Source organism: Asterias rubens, chromosome 3, assembly GCF_902459465.1.
Source record: "Asterias rubens chromosome 3, eAstRub1.3, whole genome shotgun sequence".
Lineage (NCBI taxonomy): Eukaryota > Metazoa > Echinodermata > Asteroidea > Forcipulatida > Asteriidae > Asterias > Asterias rubens.
Genome location: NC_047064.1, coordinates 8579107 through 8600166, shown reverse-complemented (window position 1 = coordinate 8600166; position 21060 = coordinate 8579107). Strand labels below are relative to the sequence as shown.

General features: G+C 39.5%; 1 protein-coding gene across 1 annotated transcript; it reads left to right on the top strand.

Moving 5' to 3' along the window:
* The first annotated feature begins 1375 nt into the window (after nt 1–1375).
* On the top strand, nt 1376–20579 carry LOC117288351 (uncharacterized protein C7orf31-like). Its single transcript, XM_033769178.1, has 9 exons — nt 1376–1656; nt 7867–8046; nt 11667–11738; nt 11901–11930; nt 12221–12414; nt 12667–12752; nt 13365–13628; nt 18593–18748; nt 19341–20579. Exons 1-9 carry the CDS (start codon nt 1499–1501, stop codon nt 20556–20558), a joined length of 2358 nt encoding a protein of 785 aa, XP_033625069.1. The 5' UTR covers nt 1376–1498; the 3' UTR covers nt 20559–20579.
* Nucleotides 20580–21060: the final 481 nt, after the last annotated feature.

Below are 21060 nucleotides of genomic sequence, written 5' to 3'. Positions count from 1 at the left end.
GTTTATTATTACGATTCTTTTCTGTTTAGTCATATTCTCTCGCCCCATCTTTACACGTATTCGTGCGTACAACTTTAAGCAGGTCACACTGCTTGTGCCACACCAAAATTATCTCGTACGATCCACGCGTTCGCCGCTCGTTGTACTCGTGGACGCCGCTATGACAGCTACCGGAGAGTAACACGGATGACTCAATACATCACTAAAAATTGACTACTTTTGCTTGCTGTGCGCAGGCATCGCATGACGTAATGTTACCGTATTTGGTCATTCGGAAAACTGAACACGGCGGAAAGTTGAAACCGCCACACCGGGTCGACCCCAGTGTGTGGCGTTTTCTTTTTCCAGGACGAACGTGTGTAGATAATTACCCACGTTTGTCCTGGGAAAAAAAACCCGCCATACACCGGGGTCGACCCAGGGTAGCTTAACGAACGCACCCATTTTGTAAGGGCAGGGCATTGTCCACAGTGAAGAGGGCACCGCAGTGATGGGCAAGGCAATTTGTTTTCGAACATTTCGACGGGCAAGAAGGCAATATGCCTCTCCCATCAGGACTGTTGGATTGACAGGTCGGAGTAGTTTAAAAACGAAGAGACCAACAGTTTCTCTACAGCTTACACTCAGAGAACTACCGAGTGATGTTGGGGTGGGGTGGGGTTTGGGCAAGTGCATTTTGGGATTGGGCGATCGGGTGGGAATGGATACGTTTGGCTGGTAACCTGATTCTGCTAAAGGGGTTTCTCTGCTAGTGCTTAGCAAGTTGTTGTGCTTACAGGCTTTATTAAACTGCTCTCAGATGAAAGTGTGAGAACCGCTTTCCATTCTTGAAAAAAAGATTCCTCTGCACACCCACAAAGCAGGTATTTCGCTCAATAATATACACTTTGCCTGAAGTGCACTCCTGTGGGCCTACAGCCGTAATGTTATTAATATTCTACATTCCCACTATCATTACATACGAAACGCTTTTTTGAAGGCCAAAAAGCCCAATCAGAAGTCAGTGAGCACCTTCACAACTGCAATTCACCTATGGTTCACCTCACAACCACCCTAAATGACCCCTGCCCCTATTTGTTGACATCCTACTTCTTACCAACACGGACCCCCCACCGTCCATCAACAGCGGCTACGGCTCACCGAGCACAGCCAACCAAAACATACCTATCACCCACAACACACAGACGGTCGCGTACAAAAGGCCAAAGTTGTAAAGTCTATTAGCCTCATTTACATAACAAAGTCTGGCATCGCCAAAGAGCCGTCGGGCCTGTTACTAGGGGCTACCATGTTTAGAGTCTCCAGCGTGTAGTAGTGTGGAAACCCATGTGAGTAACATTAAGTGTCATGTATCATTTGTAGGTTCTGACCCCTAGGCTGATTGTCAAAACCTTCAATTCCTGTATTATTTTCCCCCCAACACGACGGATGGATAACGAATTCTCTTAACCGAAAAGGAAAGGATTTTGCGACTGGAATTTCTCACAACTGGATCGTTATGGCAGCCGCAAGCGTGAGTGGAGTACCCGGACCGTTAGGTTTACACCATTATTACAAGGAACATCAAGGAAACGATCACCTCTCAAGAAACTTTCAATCCAGTGAACTGTTCACACCGTACCTTGTACCTCAGAGACCGACAGTCTCCTCTAACAGGTGAGTAAAATGCCTTGGTGGCCAATGTCTGAAACTAATATCACGATACATAGCGAGCCACTAGAGCGTTTGAACAAAGTCAGATTTTTTTTAGCAGACGACAAAATGGCTAACATTTGTTTGTCCTTCAATCACGTAGCTAAGCACTGTAAACTACGGACTTCGAACTAGGTAATGGATTTGGAAAACACAGACAAGTTGGACTGAATCCGAAGGGTCGCACTTAAAGCCAACAACCGGGTGCACACTGTACATTTTGTATTTCAGTTATGTCACACCAACATTTAAAGTACTACAAATGTAGTGTGTTGAATTTTTCTAAAATGTCATGATTATTTGTCCCCAAACACTCGATTGTTAGCGTTTCCATCTTGCAATTAAACACAGACATATGAACAGGTCAGAGCTGCCAACGTACATGTGCACCTTACAATAAGAATAATGTTGTACAATGATTAGGACGATGTTTATAAATACATTCAACATAAAGCTACAGGGAACAAGTTTCAAGACAAGAACTCCAGCCCAGAGTTTCAGAACACCACAGCTTGTGTCCGATCCAGTACAAATACCAGTATAAATCCTCCAAAGAAACATTTTCGTCTGAATGCCAATTGAAGTACATCCAATGCCTACGTTGCATGCAAAAACTGGGGTGTTAAAATTAACACCATGGAATTATTTTGGCAGAAATCAGTGTTATTTTAACACCATTTTGGTGTCAAGTGTTATTTCTCTTCAGTTGTGACAACGTGCACAACAATCCAGACGAAACCATAACCAACTGTACATTTTTAAAATAAAATGTTAATTTTGCGTCGGGGATATTAGTATTATTTTTTGGTTTTAACCCATACACCGATGTGTGTTAGCACTGTATACTCAGTACTTTCCCCGAGTTCACTTTTCGGTGTTTCACTAAAACATAATGATCAATTTTGAATGATTTGTTGAATGGTGTTGTTATTGGAAACAAATGAACGGAAATTAAATTACTATTCACAGAAATAATGAAGAAGTTTCCCCTGACATTTATATTTTTTCCCCAGGGGGGGGGGGGGGGGGGGGGGGGGGGAGAGGAAAACAAGTGGGCATGGAAAGGAGGGTGTTGACTAGGGTTTTAGAAGTTCCCAACCAATATTTCCCCCGGTTGACCTCCATACACACGTAGAAGTACTGGTTTAAACAAGTCAAGAGGTATATTATGATGGTTATACGCAAACAGAAGGGTAATATAACCACGCACAGTGTATTGTAAATCCTGCAAACACAAACAAACTTCCACGTGCTTCAGTTCTAGCCTGACTCTCAAGTACATCTGATTTATTCATTCATTCACAATTATTCCTTTGACTGCGTGAAATGTTTGTGCAGCACCAAAGGGTACACATTCTAGTTTCAATGTAATCTGAACGCGTAAAACATGATGAACTTTCAGAAGTTTTAAGTTGAGTGACCGACAGATGCATCAATTATCTTATTGAATACATATTACTTTGTTCTGCTATTTCTATCAAAACTGTTTTCATTTTGTTTTACCGATGAAGGCAACAAGTTACAGAGAGCAATGTTGTGAGCATTACAACTTTTGTATCCCCAATGACTACTGTAAGGCGAAAAGAGTTGAAGGTCTTTGTGAGATTTTGAGCTTTGAACAAACTTGGAAGTGAAATACAACAGTAATTTAAGTTGTACTTAAAGGCAGTGGACACTATTGGTAATTACTCACAATAATTATTAGCATAAAAACCTTATTTGGTAACGAGTAATGGGGAGAGGTTCATGGTATAAAACATTGTGAGAAACGGCTCCCTCTGAAGTGACGTAGTTTTCGAGAAAGAAGTAATTTTCCACGGATTTGATTTCGGGACCTCAAGTTTAGAATTTGAGGTCTCGAAATCAAGCATCTGAAAGCACACAACTTCGTGTGACAAGGGTGTTTTTTTCTTTCATAGTTAACTCGCAACTCCGACGACCAATCGAGCTCAATTTTTCACAGGTTTGTTATTTTATGCATATGTTGAGATACACCAACTGTGAATGCTAGTCTTTGACAATTACCAATAGTGTCCAGTGTCTTTAAAGGAAACACTCACACAATAAAGCAAAGAGTCCAGTGTCTTTAAAGTAGAAAATAAGCATCCTCAAACTATACAGACAACTTTTCTCAGGACAAATTCATTGATCTTTTCACACTTGAATTGCTAACCATGGTAAAATTCCGGGCAAAAGCCATTTCCCGGATAAAAAATCAGGCCTACCCCTATCGCTTGACTTCGTGTGACAAGGGTGTTTTTTCTTTCACAATTATCTCGCAACTTCGACGACCGATTGAGCTCAAATGTTCACCGGTCGCTATTTTATGTATATGTTGAAATACACCAAGTGAGTAGACTGGTCTTTGACAATAACCAATAGTGTCCACTGTCTTTAAGTTTGGTTGCAATTGCAACAACTGGAATCAGCTAATTACCTTTTTTTAAGGTTATCTGAGTGATATTATAAGTATTAAGCAGTATGCAACAAAATGAAATTTGGTTGGTAATCCTGTTGTTATCAAGTAAGGAATTTCATGCTTAGCAAATTTGTGTGCCTAGCAGCTCTATGAAATTGGGCTAAGATGGCAGGTACCGTACCGTATGCACGCAAACTTGACACGGATGACCTATGCATCTATGTGTCCAAAGTCACTTCGTACCGTACAAAAGGTACGAAGTGTACAAGGTACGAAGTGGAATCGTCACCTTAAATAAATAGTTTTAAGCAATCAACTACAACTTCAAGTGTGGCGATCTCACCACTGAAAGGTACCAGACTATTTCCAGTCTCACATTGAACTGGATAAAAGAAAAGACGATATCGTCCTATGATAAAGGTCTATGGTTGTCATGCAATCGGTCAGTTTAACCTAGTAGCTACATCACAAAAGTTCAGTTGAACTATACCTTATCAGATATACAATAGTGATCAATAATAATTCATTTGTTGCAATTAGGCTGGACTTCGCTCATTATCAGATATACTATTTCATTTTTAAAGTAAAATAGTATCTATAATCATGAACTGACTCAGTTCACATGATGTAATCAATCAATCGGTTTATTTCCCCAGATTCAAACTTCAACCTCTCTTTTCATCATTTGAAATAATCTGAAGATTAATCAGTGGAACATGTAAAGACAAATATGAACTACGATTATCATTTTAATATGCAGTTATCTCTCTCTCTCTCTGCCGATCATTGACAAGTCCATGGTGTCAAAGCAAACAATACGTGATACTATTATCCACAAAGTGACAGAGTGATCAATAATAATTCATTTGTTGCAATTAGGCTGGACTTCGCTCAGTGAGGGAGTCGAAGTCGAACCATAACCCAAAAAAGAAATACCTGACAGAAAGGCCTAATCGATGGGGGTGATTGTACTTGTTTTTGTGATAATTAAAGGCACTGAACACCTGTGGTAATTGCCAAAGACCGGTGTTCTCACTTAAAGTAAACAAACCTGTGAAAAAAATGAAATCATTTGGTAGTCGAAATTGCGAGAGAATAATGGAAGAAACAAACACACTTGGCACACGTTGTGTGCTTTCCGATGCCTGGAATTTTAGACCTCAGCTGAGGTATCATATTCAATTCAAATACAAGTTATTTTAGTGCGAAATTACCTCTTTCTCAAAAACTACGTTACTTCAGAGGGAACCGTTTCTCACAATGTTGTATACTAACAACAGCTCTCCATTGCTTGTTACCAAGTAAGTTTTTACGCGAACAATTCTTTTAATATACCATTAGTGTCCAGTGCCTTTAAAGAGATTTTAAGTTTGGTAAACTTGGAACCCATAATGTGTTTCAATCCTAGTTGTAGGTACCATTAAAGGTGCCTTGGATGGACGAGTTTGTCTATAAAAAGCGTTTGAAACCGTTTGTAATTAAATGCATAATGGTTAGAAAGACGTTTTAAAAGTATAATATAATGTATCACTTACAATTGCAGGGTTTTTCTTTTACCTCGCGAACTAACACGGTCAGCCACATTATGGGTCGAGTCAACAATTTGACTCCCATAAATTGCCGACCGTGTTAGTCGACGAGGTAAACAGAACACAACGCAATTTCGAGGCATATTTGTGTAGATCATTGTATTCTACTTTTACAACATCTTTCTACCCATATGAGTTTTTATAACAAACGGTTACAGAACGCTTTTCAAAGACCAACTCGACCGATCCAAGGCAACGTGTTCCTTTACACTTAACAGTGACAATTTCATTGGAGAAAGAATAACCTGCAGTTGAAAACACACTATGAGAAGCGTTACTGTCATTAACGCTTCTAAGATTTAATTTGTTTTGGATACAAGGTGATATTTTTCCATAACCGCAGTACTTTGAAGTTGAAGTAAAGATATCTCAAAATCCTTTTCACTATTCTGAGCTGCTGTTCGAACTTATTACAAGAAGCCCGAGCTTGTTTTGTCATTCATTTTCAGAGTCATAACTGTATACAGACCCTTTAACCATCATGGCTTCCGAATAAAGGTGAAAACCATTTTGCATTTTATATAAATACCTCGCCGAAGAACTGGGAGGAAGGGGTTGGATTGCATGCATTTATGTATTAACCCTAATGGCAAGGGAGCGCTCGAGGGACACTGTCATAACAGAAGGCTCCAAATTGTTTTGCTTATCAGATGGAAACGATAATGTAAAACGGGGATATTTTGAATCTGAGGAAATGCGTATCAAATCCAATTTCCCCTTTAAAATCAGGACAGGTTAATATGTATGTTAAAATAACTAAATTACATAAACTTTGTGACAACGTGTACGCTCAACCAAGTTGCAAAGTTGTTGTGATTCGAGTTGCCGAACAACTTCAATTTTACGGGGTTAAACTTTCAACACTGCAGAAGTCAAATGTTGAAGTCAAATTAGCAAAACAGCATAGAAAACCAAAGAATAAGATTCGATCTCCGTTGCCTAAAGACCTTTATCACGGTGTTGCCATCTTGTTTTTTACTCCATCCAACTCATTGGGGTTAAACTTCCAACACTGCAGAAGTCAAATGTTGAAGTAAAATTAGCAAAACAGCATAGAAAACCAAAGAATAAGATTCGATCTCCGTTGCCTAAAGACCTTTATCACGGTGTTGCCATCTTATTTTTACTCCATCCAACTCATTGTAACCAAGCTGAGGCTGGACGCAATAATAGTCTGGTGTTATTTTTGCGCAATGAATGTTAGCATTCATTATTGTCATGGAAACAGGAAACATGACCAAGATGGTGAAAGGAAACATGACCAAGATGGTGACAGGAAACATGACCAAGATGGTGTAGCGTCAGTGTAGTTATTAATCCCATGTAATGGTCGCACAAATTAAGGCGCGATTTCCTTTTAAAGGAACACGTTGCCTTGGATCGGACGAGTTGGTCTTTGAAAAGTGTTTGAAACTGTTTGTTATGAAATGCATATGATTAGAAAGATATTTTAAAAGTAGAATATAATGATCCACACAAGTAACACGCGAAATTGCGTGGTTTTCCTTTTACATCATCGACTAACACGGTCGGCCATTTACGGGCGTCAAATTCTGAACTCCCATAAATGGCCGACCGTGTTTGTTCGCAGTAAAAGGAAAACCAAGCAATTTCGAGGCAAGTTTGTGTGAATCATTGTTTTCTACTTTTAAATCATCTTCCTAACCACATGCATTTTATAACAAACGGTTACAAACGCTTTTTAAAGACCAACTCGACCGATCCAAGGCAACGTGTTCCTTTAATGGGGTTTGTAAAATATAAATACCCACATCCCATGTTTTTTTTATACAATTGTCTAAATTAGTTCTCAGTGCGCGCATTATTTCCGAGAACTATGGATTTACTTGGAAAGTTTACTGCCACCTTTAAAGTGTCACCGAATATCAGTTGTAAATTAAATCTGAAAAACAATACCGTCAGAAACCTTTCTCAAATTGTGTGTTCCAATTAACGATAAATCTTCAACCGCTCTGGATTTTCGGCGAAATCTCAAAAACGCTACCATATTTTGAATGTAATTTTCACATGTTAGTTTTTATTATTATATCTACATTGGTATTACTTATTACAACAACCGAACGGTTAAAAAACCCAAAGGTGGACTGTTCCCTTCATAGCATGTTTATATTATTCACTAATAACTTGTATTTCTATTGTAATCAGGTACAAGCACCACCGGGATGCACTTGAGAAAACACCTAAGATACCATGGGGAACAGCGAGGGAGTACGGCGGGGAGGGACCCGTCAACCTCCCCGAGGAGCACCGCCCAAAGAATGAGCCCCCACCTGCTGTGGAGAAGGGTCATCGGCACTACGGCACAGGGACGGATCCGTACCCCAGGTAAGTTATTTTAGGGTGTCGGTTGTGGATATTTTTCATTTGCGAATTTTGATGTGACGTCACGAGAGGGACAAGAATGCGGCCAGGGGCATAAGGTAAGACACGTTTTCAACTCGCTTATCTTAATCTTATTAAATGCTTTTATAATTAAATGAGGTTTTTAATTAATTATTTCGATTAGGATGGTATCTTAACTCATAAGCTCACACACGCATTAGTAGAGTCACTCGTTCTCAAGAAGACAGTCGAAGCACACTGATCGACACTGATCGAAACGTCGATCAGAAACCGGCTCAGATATCTTACAAGGAGTCACCCAAGCCTTAAAGACATTACACGCCTTTGGTAACTGTCAAAGACCAGTCTTCTCACATATGCATAAAATAACAAACCTGTGAAAATTTGAACTTAATTGGTCGTTAAAGTTGTGAGATAATAAGGGAAGAAAAAACACGCTTGTCTCACGAAGCTGTGTGCTTTCAGATGCTTGATTTCGGAACCTCAAAACCCAATTCTGATGTCTCGAAACCAAATTCAAATATATTAATGTAAAATTACTAAAAATTACTTCTTTATCGAAAAACTATACGTTAATTCAGAGGCAGCTTTTCTCACAATGTTTTATACTATCAACAGCTCTCCATTGCTCTTTCAGTTCCTTTGCTAACAACTATTTTGAGAAACTGCCAAAAGTGTCCACTGCCTCTAATTATTTAGTACGAAAACTTGCTGTCATTATCCGAAAACGCAATGTATACTCTCCATGAATTATTCGATTAGGCCTTATACAGTTTGAAAGTCAAGTTATTAAACAAGAGGAAAAATTGGTAAATCCTTTGAAGACCAAGTCCAAATCATAATATGCATAATGTGCACTGTGCTCGATGTTCCATACAAACGAATATAGTTAATGTTTTTATAGTTTAGCATTGGAGACAAACGCACTTGTAAGTTGTAATCATCGGCCATGTTCAATGTTATCCAGCTCTAAAGAGACAAGTCAATAACAGCCCATTGCGCAACTCCCAATAGCAATAACACGAGAGGGCAGTAAATAAATTATTATTGTTACAGTTAAATTGTTTCAAAGTTAAAGTTGGGCAACCTTTGATGGTTAAACTATGTAGGGTTAAACTAACTTGTGGTCTACCAGGGCGGTTCGTGACAAAGATGAAACGTTACAATATTACGGTAGTTGCAAAAATTACATCGAAAGTCATGTTAGTAATTCTATCAGGAAGTTGTTAGCAATGCAAACACATTTAGGCCTACTCTAATAAATGCCCGAGTAAACATTATGTAGGCCTATTTAATTTTACGTCCTTGTCACAACCGTTGAAGTTTTTATTTTTGAAATTCAGACCGGAGCCGATTTTATGACAGGGTTTGACAAAGCAGCCCCGAGTCCGGTTTTTGCTTGATTTGTGTTGGGCCACAACTTGAAGAACTACGGTCTTTAGTTTGTTAATCATACTACCTTAAAGGCCTACTGTGTATATCGAATAACAAAATAATGTTACGATGTTGACTTAAATGCAATGAACAATTGTTCATTCTTTTGATACGATTTGTGCAAAGTACGAAGTGACTTTGGCAGTTAGTACCTTCTCACAAGACACTTAAGTTGGTACTTTCTTTGAAAATAGGCTCTTGGTTTACAAATCAGAAAAATTCCAACAAAAATGAGTAGTCATATTAAGTTAAAGGCAGTGGAAACTATTGGTAATTGTCAAAGACTAGCCTTCACAGTTGGTGTATCTCATCATATGCATAAAATAACAAACCAGTGAAAACTTGAGCTCAATCGGTCATCGAACTTGCGAGATAATAATGAAAGAAAAAAAGCACCCTTGTCCCACGAAGTTGTATGCGTTTAGATGGTTGATTTCGAGACCTCAAGGTCTAAATCTATGGTCTCGAAACCATATTCGTGGAAAATTACTTCTACATGTATATCGAAAACTATGGCACTTCAGAGGGAGCCGTTTCTCACAATGTTTATACCATCAACCTCTCCCCATTACTCGTCACCAAGAAAGGTTTTATGCTAATAATTTGTTTTTTAGTAATTACCAATAGTGTCCACTGCCTTTAAACTGTGTAGCAAAATGGGTTTGTTTCTCTCATAATGATTCTGCTATTTTTAATAACAAAATTCTGGAGTCCAGTACAACTTGTTGTCAAAAGTTGTTGCAGTGAATAACAAGACCGTCCTCCAACAAATCATTACCAATATAGCTTCTTCTGGCTGTGGAGGTCCTTAATACAAGCCGGTGCTTCGCTCATAAGTTTGACAACAACTGGTGCATAAGTCAAACTATTACAACATGGAGAAAGAAACTCCGCAAACATTTCCATGTGAAGCCCTCTAAAGACCAAAATATGTAGAGTCCAAATCCTAAACACAACCATGACAAATCGGATTTGTCACCGTCTCACGTGTGGCTAGGCCCCCGTCCGTCAGCGTGGCCCCCATCGTCCATTATCATATATGTCATATGAATACATCAACAGGTGACTCTATTCAATAAAATGATCGATCATGTCTGTGTACATGCTCTTAACCTCATTTACATACGCCATGGCAACTTGGCTAAGCTTGGGGGTGCTGGGTTGGGGTGTATACACACACGTTGACAACGAGGTCCCATACAGGAAGTACACGCAAACACATGATTGAGATTTAGCAGCCAGCAAGCCGACATTTTTAAGGGGTAATTTTGGACATTTTAGGGTCCAAAATGACGTCTTTACTGCCGTCACTTCCGAGGAGTTACCCTCATGCGAAGGAGAAGCGAGTGTTCAGCAAACTTCACCCAATATACTACACGTAAGACTAGTGGTTACTGTATAGGGAGGGGCATGTTACTGTTATTTTATTATTATTACCACCTGTTGTATTGGTAATATTGCGTACACACGATAACTGATTGAGGAAAAGTTACTGCTTAAACTTAATACTCTGTGGAATGTTGGGTATTAGTTCATTCAATGTACCCATTAAATTTCATGGGAGTTTGCTACAAAAAACAAGTTCAATTTCTATACTTACTTTGTCGAGAGTTGAATGATTTATTGGTGTCCGTTATGTTGACTGTATTTATTATTCTATTATGTGGTTTATTACTTTGTTTATATACTTGATTGGATTTGGAGTTGAACAGTAAGTGGTACATCGAGCAAATCTACGAATTTAAATGCTGTTAGCGTAAACGGTATACTGTACACGACATCAACTATATCTATAAACCGGCTATACCGAAAATGACCCAAACGCCATTGATATGGATGCTGAACTTTGACCTTTGATACGTCCGTTGTGTTAACTACTCACGAGTACACGTACTTCTTTTCTTTCGTGTACTTCACTATGCATCAGTAACCGATGTTTTCCTAATCGCCGATTATTTCCCCAAACGTACAACAAAATACGAGTTCGAAAGTAGCGTCACGAAAAGCAATCGCGCTGCATTTTAAACACAATCTTTGAAAAACATCATACATTATTTAAAATGTCTATAACATGTTTCTGTTGTTTTGAAGTAGCGGACTATTATATTGTAGGCCCTATTCAATTTACTGTATAGTTATTTAATCAAAAACTTTTTTTTTCCTCGCAGGGGTCTCCCAGTTGAACAGTATTATGACTTGACATTGTTAAAAAGAAGTAACACCAGATCGAATGATCAGTTGTAAGTACAAGTATATCCTGATTGTTACGTTTTTAAGTTTGTTATAATTACATGATTGATACAAGCAGTGTAAAATGCATGATTCATACAATTTCATCTGCGAGTAAGATTTAAAATAAATATTATGTTTGATTCAATTGTTTTCTTCAAATTGCGTTTCAGGTTGCCGAGACCCACAGAAGTCGACATGACGTAAGTTTCAATTAGATGTTTTTTATTATCTTTAATTTGTAAAAGTAATGCAAAATAATGCAAATAAGTCTAGTCAAGTTTCCGGCAGAAATGCATGGGATGTGGGTGACTATATTACAATGCAACAGTGTGTTTTAAAACAACTAACAATGATGGCAAATTGGGACAGGATTCAAACATGAAGTATTAACTATGCATGTAATTCCAATGGTACAGTTTTCAAAAAAAAATTAACACAGTTAACAAAGGTTGTATTTATGACAAATTACAATTCTCTTGACACCCTACAGAAAAATTCAAATCGACAAAGCCTTCCCAGCCGAGCATCCCTACAGTTCACACATGTCACGGTTTGCAATGTTCCCGAGTTTCTCCAACACACCCGACGACTACAAGACCGGGGAAGTAGCTAAATCCGCCGGTACACTCCACCCCCAGATGCCCGCTAGTGCTTACGACGTGACAATCAACCACAAAAGCAAAGGTAAGACTCTTATTTAGCAGGCAAAACTGTGTTATGTTTGGAAACATGTTGGTTTCATACATAATTTCTAAACTACATGCATCTGATAAACAAAGGTATAAGTAAATTAATCCAATAAATAAAAAAAAATCACTAGATAAACATTCAGTTAGAAATGTTTATGGTCAACCACCGATCCCTTTTGACTTTTGTGGTTAACTCTATAGTTAACTAAACCCTGTTTGGTTAACACTTTGGCTACTTTATTTCCAGGTACTGGTGATAGATATGAGACTCAAGATCTTCCACTAGATTCACACAAGAGACCTTTGTCCTGGCCCGGTGATGTCTTCTTCCAGGTAAAATATAATAAATCTTCCTCAGAATGAAAACACAATTTGGATGCCCATTTCACCTGTTCAGCAGATGGGAGGGGCAGTAGATCGGGCCCACTTTAAACACGACGAATGTTTGCAATTAAGTGAAAGGTTAAAAATTCATTAGTACCCATAGACAACGAACTTAGAAAAAAAAGCTCAAGTAAAACACTTCCCTATTTGAGGCACTGGTGAGGTATCAATGCACAATACACATGTACCTATTTAGATTGTTCTTTTGAGAACTTGTCTTGCTATTTAATACACTGCAAAGTTGCTACACTTTCCAAAGTATGTCAACGGTAACAATCCAGAAAACGATCAGAGCATACTGATTGAAACGTCGAGTTGAAACCAACGGTTCTTTTCAGAACCACCCCAACTCATTTGGATAGTCATGCCATGGTGTGACCGCATACCTTTCTAAACGGCAACAATCCACCAAAGTTCATACATTGTAAAATGGCTTATGTGTGTATTCCAATTCAGGTTTGAAAAACTTGACTGCAAGGTTTTTGGTATCAAAGATTGTTTCAAGATTGTTAGACAACATTTTAATTTCTCTCTCTGTTCGTGTGTTTTGTCTCTCAACAGAACCGGAAGACTCCGACCGGCGGCCAGCAGAGCTTCTACCCCATCCCACCCAAGGCTGTGCTCCCCTCCCACGCCCCAAGACACTTAGATTTTTCGGTCCACCCCCGTACCGCTAACGCACTGCGTAATGTCGAGCGCTCGCAGTGGGTTACCACATACTCTAAGAACTTCACTGGTTACGGGCCCGCTAATGCCCTGAGACTAGACAACTTCGACGAGAAGGTCGACATGGAGAGACGAGGGGGAATTGAGAACCATAGCCTAGTAAGTATATACATGTAGCAACATTGAACCCAAGTGTATCTTGTGTATGTTTAGCTTTAAAACATATGAAACCAAACAAAGATGAATCTAGGAGAGAGTCTTAGGTGTCGATCCAAACTGGACCTTCATTAAAAGGCACAAACAAAAACATCCACTTATAGCAAAACCAGGAGCAAAGACTTAAAGACAGTGGACACTATTGGTAATTATCAAAGACCAGTCTTCTCACTTGGTGTATCTCAACATTCATGTACATGTATACATAAAAATAACCACCCTGTGAAAAATTTGAGCTCAGTCGGTCGTCGAACTTGCGAGAAAATGAGTGAAGAAAAAAAAAACCTTGCCACACGAATTTGTGAGCTTTCAGATGCTTGATTTCGAGACCTCAAATTATAAATCTGAGGTCACGAAATCAAATTTGTAGCAAATAACTTCTTTCTCGTAAACTATATTATCTTAGAGGGAGCCATTTCTCACAGTGTTTTATACTATCAACCTCTCCCCATTACTCGTTACCAAGTAAGGTTCTATGCTAATAATTATTTTTAGTATTTACCAATAGCGTCCACTGCCTTTAAGGGCGGGCATCCATCATTTTTTTTTTAGAGAAATTATAGCCAATAAAAATTTGTTATTCACAACCAATTGGGGGGCTAAGAACCAATCACAGTAAAGTAGTGAGGAAGGACAAAACAAAAGTATGGTCAACAGAACGAATGGACTATCGACCCCAACAATGTGGTTACTAATGGGTAATGAGAGATACAATTGTGTATTTATTCTCACACAAATTATCTCAATATTGAGGATGTTGTTGGAATCTATTTCAGGATAAACATCTGAAGATATCACACCTAAGCAAAAAGGAGCTAGTAAAAAGGTTTAAGAGAAGTGTAAATGCATTGAAAAACAAATGTCCTTTTTTCAAGTAAATCATACTTCGGTATGTTCTGAAGTTCATTAATGTTTTGTGTTTAGCCTTTCCATTTTAGCCTGCTTCTGTGAGACGTGTTTTTGTGTGCAGATAAAAACAAACAAAATGGTCTGACGACCAGGTTGGCAACTGAGTCCATGTAGCATGGTCTACACGAACACGAATAATGAATGACTTTTTCTCATTTTCTCCAGAAGCTTGAAGTATTGAAATCGGCCTGAACAGCTTCGTCAGATAATTATGTACATACAATTTGTTTATTTATTATCTAATCATTATCTGTTTGATTGTTCTGTTACAGCCCAAGCCAAGTCTCCCGTTATTGCGCAGAGGTGTGCAGAGGACAGCGCTCAATAATTCATATATCCCCCGAACAACCCCTCGATGAGTGCAGGGGGGAAATTGTGTCTAACACGCTCAATCTGATTTGCGCGTTTTCGAAATCAGACCCAGTACCTGTGTGTGAAACCGAACTGAACCGTTGATTAAGCGCGCTCGCAATCATTTCATATTCGTATACATGTATGAAGTGAAGTCTTAAGTAACGTTAAGCTTAAATGGGAAGTATAAATATCTCAACAGCATGGACATTGATACTTTTTTTGTTAAAGGGGCAGAGGAGTTGATTTGCCCGAAATGTCACACAGATAAACAGATTATTAACAATGGGTCAACAAATATGTTTGCCTTTCTCTGTCAATTTTTTCCCCTTCTTGCTGTGCCCATATTTCGAGGAAGTGCGGTTTATACGCCGCGCGGTTTATAATCCGACAATTACGGTATGTTAGTTATTTAGATCCTCTTTAAATCTCACCTACATAAACATATTTAGTTGTATTTATACATATGTACAATTATATGTAGAATCGAGGCTATATAACAAACGATATAAACATGTATTGCTTAGACATTTATAGCATTAAAAAGGTATTCGGAAAATTGTTTGACGAATGCAACGCAAAGGCATTTTAGGATTTAATTTACAGGACCACAAAACAGCATACTTCTTTGCTTGCAATGTTTGTTCCATTTTCACAGCATCACAAATATTCACAAACTAGAACGTAGCTTTAAATACACACGTGCCTGGAAGTTATCACTATTTTACGCACTCTATTTTAAGAATATCTTTTTCCAGTAAGCACTGAACTTGTAATTTAATTTAAAATATATTTTGTATTTGCAATAAAATTTGAATATCATGAAAAAATGTCTTTGTTGATTCATTTTTTTTTTATATAGGGAAGACGCACCTTAATAGTATTGTGTTTCATAGAAATAGCTATTAATCTAAAGGTTTTTTTGAAATTGTTTAATAACTGACTGTTAAGACAAAATGAACGTGACAAACTGTTCAAACAATTCTCACTTGAAAAAAAACCTCTCATTTTAGAACTTTACAATTCTTAGTAGTTCATTAACAAGTTGAACATGTATTGCATTCTGCTCTACCAGCCAGGCTCATGATAGTACCAACCATGCCTATACACTTGGGACTGTGAAGGGGGTAACCCTGTTTCAGTCTCCAGGATGTAGGTGGCAACGTATGGTGTCAGTTGATTTGGGTCAAAAACTCAAATCAGTTAAAGTGGTCCTCCTGATGTTAGTGATCTCTCAAATCATAAACAAAACTACATGTATACGCCAATATGAAGAACCAGTGAAGATCCGGTGAATCAGATGAATTAAAACCAAAGGATTCACGGATGCCAGCTTTTTTTAAAGGCTAGTGCAAGAAACGTTTTATTTACAAAACAGAGTTGTATTTCAAATATCGATCAAGCAAACATAAACAAATTTCCCCCACTTGGTCACATGACACCCCATCGAACCACCACCACTACTCCATTTTCTCCATTTGTGACTGTTTGTCATGAGAAAACACGAGAATTCGCGTGGGTTTCCGTTTACTTGCCAGACCAGTATGTCACCTTGTCAATACATTAGAAACCGCAACACGTTAGTTCTCAGTCTAAAAACCGGTGAATCGTTAGTGAATGGAGAAAGTAAATACAGCAGGGACATTTAGGTAGATTGCGTTAAAAGCAACCGCATTGTAACGTGGGTTTGAGTATGGTTACTCGCTTTCGTTTGAACATACCTGTGCTATTTATAAATAGTTGAGAGAATACACTGTCTCAAGAATCGTGTTCCTTCATCTACCTCCATGGTTCCTTGCAGTAGTTTATATTTAGAGTTTACAAAGTGAGCTTTGTTTTAGTAATTACTCCCAAAACAATTGCAATACAAATTTACTCGGTAAGTTTTTGGCACATGTTAACATGTACACTCAACATGTACATTTGTACGTTCACATGTATATCTATAGTTATACTGGATCAAAAGAATTTAACGGTTATTTTATACTTTCTGTATAAACTTGGATTCAGTGACCCAAAAAATCTAAAAGATGAAAAGCGGCCCAGAGCAAAAGCTTCAATCAAATTGCATAAAAGAACTTCAAAAACCTGACTCACTGAGATGATATTCCAGATTATGACGGCCATGTTGGGTGATGCAGCGTTGCATTGGATTGCTTTGTTGGAAGTAGACTATGGACATTCAAGCAGGCAGACATTAACTAACCTACACATTTACTAAAAAATATACAACTTTTCCCATGTTTTGTACAAATAGACGTGCAAACCGCCATACATTTCAAATCAAGTTTCCCACATTCAATGTTGAACGACACTTGTGTTCATAAGTAAGCTCTCATGTACTGTACACAACAAAATAAATAGAAACTCAAGAAATCTCTAGAGTTTTGTGGCGTCACCTTTTGAGCTTTTGGACCTCCCATTACGAGTAATATCAATAAGGCGGCATAGTCAGTGATGACTAACCAATATCATCCACACACATTATTGACAAGAATAACACTTCAAAAAGGGTAGTTGATATTTCCTACCGCCAAGAAATGTCATTTCTCTACGTTTCTACACGCGGAAGAGGTTATAAGTTCCTTATAATAACACACAACCTGAACATACGAGTGTTTTCCATCAGGGGAAATAGACACATTTAAACGTTAGATAGCACTACTACTCAGTCGAGGGTGCTTAGTGACAATTCAATACTGCGGTGGTCAATCAAGTTTCTATTTATTCATGATAGAAACCTTGACGTTTTAAGTGGGTGGCGCTGGAATGATAATGTACCTTGCAGTTATAATGTGCGACAGTGATACTTTAAAAGTAAACCTAAAAACCTAATGGTAAAACATTTAGCCGGTTACTTGATTGGGTTAATCGATAGTGGCGACTTCGAATTTGTCTCGACTTAAATTATAAAGGCCACTTCCAAGTGGGCTGAATTGGATTGGGTTATGACTAGGCAAGACATACACTTATAATGTTGCTGTATAAAAAGTACCGGGTCAGAACTTAAACGGATTCCGGATCCCTGACCCATATCTAGGTCTGGCTGAACCAAAAAGTGTTTTTTTTTATAACTCGGATGCTGCGTCAATTGACTCCTTTCTGAGTCTTTTTGCACAGATTCCGGTTCATACTGACCCATGAGTCCATTGGACAAATATCCCATAGTATTTAGAGTGTGGCCTTAGCCGCAACATTAGGTCTCATAGCTAGACAAGTCCACTTACTTCGATTTTTCAATTTACAGGTCTCTGGCAGGTGTACATGCTCATTTTCGTTATGATTGTTTACAACTGACGGTCTTGGCATGGGACGGCTCCTGGACGCCACATGGCCACCACTCGTCAAGCAGTCAAGTTAATTGATTCTTTATCCTTCACATACAGCCAATAATATTTGTAATTTCTCCAAAACGTATAATAAACATATATTCAGTCCGTACAGCAGAACAAGGCTTCGAGGCCAGCTTCACCCAATAGCTTCTCAAATAATTTCTTTGTTTCATGATTAACCATTATTTCTCTCTACACTCTCAGAGCAGGTCATAGGTCAAATATCCCGTCACATTATCACAGACATTGGCTCAATTGGCTGTGATTGGCTCAAACTTATACTAACTGCTTTTTTTTTGACAATCTTTTTCCCAGCGCCCACGGTCCTATCCTACCTTTATGCCACCTCGTCCCCTGGAAGGTCGTGTGTCCCGCCTGATCGGTCCCAACCAGTGCGTGAGATGTGTCATCAAAGATGGCCGTATCGAGTACGTTCCATTCTCGCCCAAGCTGGAGATTGAAATGGACAAGGTGGGATTATAACATTTATTTATTTCTCGTAATAAAACCAAGGATGCCTTATAAGTGAACAGCTTCACATATCTCGTAAGTGAAAATCTGTTAACAAGGATGTTTGCTATATTATGTGAAACACAAACACCTACTTTTCCTCGATAAAGTGTTCCCGGTTCCTTACCGAGCACTAAAAACTAATCCTAACACACAGGACCTACTACTTAATGTCCCATTCAAAGGACACATCAGTAATGACCAAGTACTATCTTAGTGCTACAACCGGGACTCCGATTTCACACAGCGCCAAGCTTGATCTCAAATGCGAATCAATCTAAACAGTTTCTAGGCAAAATGTGATTGTCATAATACGGCGATAATGACAAGTCATCTTTGAAATTTAGCCAAGGGCCCAATTAGCTTAACTGTAACAAATTTTCCTGTAGCAGAACCAGTCATGGTTCCATGCACATTACATGTGGGTGATTATTGTTTGACCGATTCCACTTTTAAGTCTTCACCATTATTCGTATCGAACCTTCTAGTACTTTTGCATACACGAAGTTCGATTTGCACAAAATATTTAACCGATCTGCGCATTTATTTCCAGGTTCCCGAATACAAGAACCTTCCAACGGAGACGCAACAGTCCTTCCAGAACCCTGCCGTCACAGACCAATGGAAGAAGCTCCAGTCCGCCCAACATCCCGATGTACAGCTGGGCAAACTAGAAGAGCTGAAACAACAGGCCAGCATGGAACCCTTAAACTCCCTCCCCATCATTACCGACGAAGAGAAGAAAGAGGAAGGGAACTACTTGAAGAAGATGGCCGAGAGGAAGGAAGAGGAGCTACGGGAGCTGACTAAGAATACACGGTGGAAGCAAGCCGAGACGCAGCAGCATCACCACGACCTGAGGATGCTCAAACGCAAAGTGGATTTCACCACGCCTATCTTACAATCCCCCGTGTACTACGACACACTACATAAGATCTACACGACCAAGCCGCCATTTTACCACGACGGGGATAACCCTTACGAGTATGACTACGTCACGCCTTGGGACTACCACAAGACGGAGACACTGACGGACGCGTATAAACTCGAAGCCGCCATGGGAGAAATGGCGAGAACTCGCCAGAACGTAGACGGTCCAGCAGCGAACATGAATGTTCAATTCGCTGGCTCCCCTGGTAAGAACCCGTACATCACACCCAAGTACACGCAGAGACAATTGATGCAGGGGATGCCACGACTGGAGGCGTCTATAGCCCAGAAACCCGCAGCACAGTCTAGCTATACATACAGCTACAGCCCCGACCAGGTAAAATCTGTCGCCACACCCGACAACAGTAGATATGACCTCAGAGAACTGAGTAAGAGCCTTCCAAACATGTACAACAGCACGTCAGCTGGAAGCACACCCAAGTCAGTCCGCATCAACGAAACGGCACAGGTTGCCACCGGGGGTGGGGACACACCCCTCGTGGTCAATAATAGAACATACAGACCCAGTGAGAGACTGGGTGGTACGTCTAACTCCTGGAGCTACCCGGCTTTTGAGAACCCCGGTAGCAACCCCCAGGTGGACGCCCGGTACTTCAACCCGGAAGGAACGCGGGACCCCCGGCTGGATTGGAAGCCGAGCTCGCCGTTCGGGCATCGTCCCCAGACCAAGCTGTTGAAGATGCAGGATTCCTTCACGCGCACGGATACGAGACAGTCGTACCGGAAGACATTCCCGGAGACGAACCCTGACCTGAGAGACAATATCTTTACTGGCAAGAAACATGAATTTGAAGGAGTGAACACGTGCCAGTGGCACTAAAGCGGTACAAGTTCAACAAAACAATGGCGCACTTTTTATAGGGGATGTACAATATAGACCCTTCCACAAATACCCACTGCGCAAGCGCCAACTGTTGAATGAGGTGCATGCTGGTTTAGCTAGCGATCAAACTTGATTGCTAGCCAGACCAGCATGCACCTTATTCTACGCCTAACGTGCGCGTAGCGAGTCTTTGCGATACGGTCTATTGGCATTACAAAACAACAAGTTGGCAGACGGATTTTAATCACAGAGTTGAAAAAACTGCTAAGACACCCAAATCGTTGCGCAGATTGAATGGAAACAGGGCTTTCAACACCTGCAGCTAGATTTGAAAACGGATACAAAGGAAGACAAACAAAAGTCCGAAGCCAAGACAAAAATTCCAAGTCAAGAAGTAATAAATAAATAAATAAATAAATACAGACCATGATACTAATGGGTAACCAGTGGCTATAACCTCACCTGACCCCTCCAATGAGAATGTATCATAACGTGCATT